We start from the raw sequence: 5,230 nt of genomic DNA, 5'->3' as shown, positions 1-5,230 counted from the left end.
GCGCTTGAATTTTATTCTCGCGTCCGTAATTCCTTATTCATTTAAATTATATGGTGTAAAAGAGTAAAATAATGTGCATGAAATGCTTAAAGCCTCTAACTTATTTAAAATGATAAGGATTAATACCGTATTTGTGTAAATAGCTTTCCAATTACCGCTTTATAATTGCCCATTTTTTAAAGTATTAAAATGGATATAGTATGTTATCCTTAAGAGATAGACATATGCCATCGCGGACTTTTCTGTGGACCTATATAAGATACACAATTCCACCATACATTATTTTGTTATATCTCAAAGGGTTTAGGCAGCGTTTTCGTTGAAAGCTCCCAGACGGCTTATTTTTTCCGACACCTCCAACAATCGTTAATGTATACAAAAACTTAACCAATTGTATACTAAAACCTTCCTCCAGAACCACTCTATCCATTGGTGAAAGCAGCATGAAAATTGGTGCAGTAGTTTTTGAGTTTATCGCAGACAGACGCGGCGGAGGACTCTGTTTTATAATATGTAGTGATACACCCATTTTTAGTCATAACAAAATGATTTAAATTTTGTAGTGGTGTCGAGTTCAGCCAAGAAAGATTTTAATTTTGAATATTCCTCAAACAATAAATCCTAATTTATTGCAATTTCAAAATTCTCGGCAACTTCTACAATTAAATAATAATAAATAAAATCATTTTCCAGAGTCATGACTTCTAATGATTTTAATCTAGTGTCATCATAGTTAAACCACTTATTTAAATAATTCATCATAGTTTCCAAAACTGCATTTGCTTCATTTATATAATAATGTATAATGAAATTTACTTACTTATGTCTTATGTGGTGGTAAGTGGTGGCGCAAATTGTCTCCATGTGGCGTGGCAATTAATAATTAAATAAACTAGCAAAGACCTAATTCCCCTCTTGCCAGTGCTAATTCCAGCAGTGCGCTCTGTATAAATACGTCTTTATGTGACATAACTGAAAGTCGGGATTTTTGCGTCCCGATTAAGAGCGAGGCGGGACGCGGGACAAATCAAATAAAATCGGGACAATCCCGCCTAAATCGGGACACTGACGGCCCTATCATTTAAAAACATTTTTTTTTATTTAACAATTTACTTTGTGTATATATTTACTATTTACTGGATGTTGGATGGTGAATGGATGATGATGAATATGAATGATGATGAATATGGATGATGATGATGGATGATGATGATCAGCTATGAATTTATTTTACAAATTGGAAGAAGTAAATATTGCATTACCTCGTTTAGTACATAATCATTTGACAGTTGAATTTTAGAATGGGCGCTTACTGAATTCTATTTAACGCATAAAACTATTAAGTCTATGAATGTACATTACCTATATCATTTTTTGCAGGTAAAATTGGAACATCTCATCACATCACCTGAGTTCATATTATTACCACAATTTAATTTACTGTTATCGTCTAAATATAAAGAAGTTGTTGAAAAGAGATCACGTGAAGTTCTATTGGCAATATACACACAACTTTATGAAGCCATAAATAATCCTCAGAACGAGTATGAGAATCCATACTCAATGTTTAGTAAAACTCCAGATGAATTGAAGGAAATGCTGTTATAAATATTTGTTTATATATTGCTATGTAATTAATTTTTATTGGTGTATTATATGGTGTTATATGTATATCGTCCTCGGATAGCTCAGAATAACAACAGGAACAATCACTTCACCTTCAATGCTTATATGTGAGCGCCAGCCAGTCTCATAGAAAGTTTCGAGATTTCGAACTTCTCTCAGCTAAGACAACCATTCTCAAAATACTAACTTTGGGGAGTTAAGAAAATTTTAACTAATTTATGAGAATAAAAAAATTTTATTCAGCGGTTAAAAATACAATGAAGGTACAATTTGTCCTGTATTTTCTATAGCATGGAAATCTCTGTCCACAGGGGCCGTTCAAGTAAGAAGCACTGCCTTGATTTATAATTTAATTAACTAGTTGACTTTTATTTTATTTTAATATTTAATGTTGATTATGCCAAATTAAAGAGATAATAATTAAAATTCACAACTTGATCTTCAAAACAATTCTTTCTGTTTAATTAAATTGATTTTCTTTTCAACATAAAATCCCTTATAACTCTACCTACGTAGCCTGCGCCAAGTTATTAACTACTTATAAATAAATGATAAGAAATGGAAGTTCACATAAATAAATGAAACAGTTTTTAAAAGAATAATCCGTATTATGTAGTTTCTTTTACCCTGTTTTCTTCACACTAAGATTTTATCATGGATTTGTGCACTGAATTTGTTCCAGAAAAACAAGGCTACGACTCTTGTTCTCCAGTTGAAGGCACTACGGTTTCAGCACTGCATTTGAACTCTTCCGTGCTCATTGGTTCCAATTTCTATTTGCCCTTACTTATTGTCTACTTACTTCTAATATACCAACTCTTCACAAATAGGACTTGAATCGATACTAGCTTCTTGTTTGGGCCCTCCAAAAGGAGAGACTACCTTCTGAAGACAGTTGAAATGTAACAAATGTATGAAAATTTACCTTTTTTGTTCCTGGATTATTGTGTTTCTTAACTATATGCGTCTTCAAATGTTCATTTTATATGTTTTCCGACTACATCAAGTTTTTAATCAGTTAATCAAAAGTTTGTGGGATGCAATTTCCCCCCCAGAATGACCCCTCGGATACCCCCACAGAGCCGCCCCCGAGCGCCCCCGGGTAATTCCAATTGAATTCGGCATCCCTGAAAACCCCCGAGTAACGAGTTTGGAGCGATTTTCATGCACGCTGCCATTTCTCCCCCAATTCACCCCCCGCGTACCTCCACGGAGCCACCCCCGTGCACCCCCGGGTAATTCTAATGCCAGAATCGAGTTTGGCAGCCCCGAAAACCTCCGAGTAACGATTTCCGAGCGATATTTCCGAGTTTCCAGTCGTTCCTATAATGGTGCAAGTAATGGTGCAATTGGAAAATGCATTTTCCGGCCTAGAAGGCATTTTTCAAAAAATGGCTTAACCAGACGATATAGACTTTTTTCCTGGGACCTTCCTGAACACAATGCAGAAAACCGCATCTCGATATCTGCTTTACCTAAAAATTTCCGCCGTTTTTCCCAACTTCCCTGGACTAATTATAGAAGCTGCTAAGTCAGCAAGGACACGATGTCTACATTATATTATAATGAGCAATCAGATATGAAATAAATATTCATAGACCACGGATTTCCAAGTAGGTGAATTTGACTCTTTCGCCTCCTTCCCAATCTGATGGCCTCGGACATATCCGCAGGTACGGGACGACGTCTGGGAACATACTGAGGGTTCGAAAATCCTGAAGTTCGCTCTAAGGTTGGAATACGACAATAGCTGTATTCTTGTTACCAGCCGACTATCTCACTTGTAAGAATAATTAAGACAAAGTGAGCTGAGATGAAGTAAGATAAATTGAGGCAAATTTATGTCTAAAAAGAATGCATTATCAAGTCACATATCTCAAATCACAATTATAACCTCTAATATTTATACATTTGTATGTGATAAATCATTTTTATTTTCAACAGGATTTTTGTTTTATTAACTGTTGTATAAAAATAATTTTGTGGTAAATATACTTTACTACTACCCTATTAAGATTTCATCTTTTTCGTTTCTAATACAATTGTTATGATTATCGAATACTATATTATAGGAATGTGTAGATATTGCATTTTTATTTTCCATTTTTAAAAATGTAAAGTGTCGTATTCCACCCTTCGAGCGAGCTTCAGGATTTCAGAACATCCCGTATATTCATAGAAGTCATAATCTTGTACCTACGGATATGCCGGAGACCGTTGAATTGGAAGGGAGGCGGAACAATCATATTCCCTTACCTTTCCAATTCAAACCAAAAACCCGCCACGGTTGCGAAATCAATCGCCGTCGGCCGGGCAAAATGAAAAAGCCTCAATAAGGGTCTTCAGACATCGATCCTCTCGGCGATTTTCAACCGATGTTTCCAATGTCACCCGCATCGCGACCGATCTCGCCTGGATCTGCCATCCCGGCGCGCAGTGACCACTGCCGCTGCTTAGAAATTTCACCACCCTTTCGAAATGGTCAAGGACGCTATCGCTAATAACTCTAAAAGTTATTGAGCGATCGGTGTCAAAATTTAATGCAGCACTCCTCAAGTCGCTAGCATTATCTCACTAAATTTTCGTCCGAATCGGATGAGCCAAAACGCCGTTATACGGGGAAACGCGGATTTCACGTTTTGTTTTCAGCCGTTCTGCTCATTCGATCTCGGTCGAACCTTCCAACCACACTAGAGTATCGCTAGGTGGTTGTCATGTCCAAATTCGAACCGAATCGCGCGACTACTAACGGCCAGCTAAGTCATAATAGGTTTTCACGCCTTCAGAGCTGCCGCCGAAAGTATCCGCGTGATCTCGGTCGAACCCTCCAACCACGGCACTATGTCATGCCGTGTATCTATTCATAAAATTTCACGTCAACCCATCCAGTAATAAGACCTCCGTAGGCCCTTTTACGAAAACGGGGAAAATTTCACCTATCTTTCCAATTTCTCCGTCTTTGGGCCGAAAGGACCGTCTTCTGAAGGTTCCACCGCTCTGGCGGTTGGATGCGATGCTCGGCAGCCCAAGCCGAGACCGCGGGTAGAGTTTTTCCCAAACCGGGAAAAAACTCCAAAATCCCCGACGGCGACATCGACTATCCGTAAAGGCCAGAGGGGAACGAGTTCCGGCGTTGATGGGGACGATGGATTATTTTTGTTCGAGATTTTGGCGGGCAATTCAAGGCCCGGTCCGCCAAAAGTATGGAAATCCCAAAAAAGCGACTGAACGTCTACTTGCGACGTTTGCAGGCTTATAGTGGGAGTACATGGTCCAAGAAAGCGATACAGAGCAATTGTGTAACAAATCTTATTCATGGTAAATAACTTGTATATGCTAAATTGTGAATCTTTATTGTCTGTTAATTCTTTTCAATATATACTTTTAACATATCTTCCACGGTTTGATTGAAAAAACCCTGTCATCAAGTTCAAGAACTTTGAAGCTCAAGCTCACAGGCTCGCTTCACGAGGCTTCCGTCGAGGCCGCCATTCCTCGACGTGATATTAATAGTGCCTTGCAACCACTACTCGCTTCACGAGATATACCACCCGAGGTAGCCTAGCCTGAGGTGAAGACCCTGTTCGATAGCCCCCTGCATCGA

At 38.2% G+C, this 5,230-nt stretch overlaps 1 protein-coding gene across 1 annotated transcript in view; it reads left to right on the top strand.

The window, feature by feature from the left end:
* The window catches only part of LOC108913508 (conserved oligomeric Golgi complex subunit 6), a 52,843-nt gene extending 50,609 nt beyond the window's left edge, over positions 1 to 2,234 (top strand). Inside the window, exon 9 of the mRNA XM_018719062.1 lies at positions 1,381 to 2,234. Within this exon, the coding sequence (XP_018574578.1) occupies positions 1,381 to 1,608 (228 nt within the window). The 3' untranslated portion in view covers positions 1,609 to 2,234. The remainder of the gene's footprint in view (positions 1 to 1,380) is intronic.
* Positions 2,235 to 5,230: the final 2,996 nt, after the last annotated feature.

This window comes from Anoplophora glabripennis, unplaced genomic scaffold, assembly GCF_000390285.2.
Source record: "Anoplophora glabripennis isolate ALB-LARVAE unplaced genomic scaffold, Agla_2.0 scaffold1066, whole genome shotgun sequence".
Classification (NCBI taxonomy): domain Eukaryota; kingdom Metazoa; phylum Arthropoda; class Insecta; order Coleoptera; family Cerambycidae; genus Anoplophora; species Anoplophora glabripennis.
This window is presented reverse-complemented; position numbering and strand designations above follow the sequence as displayed.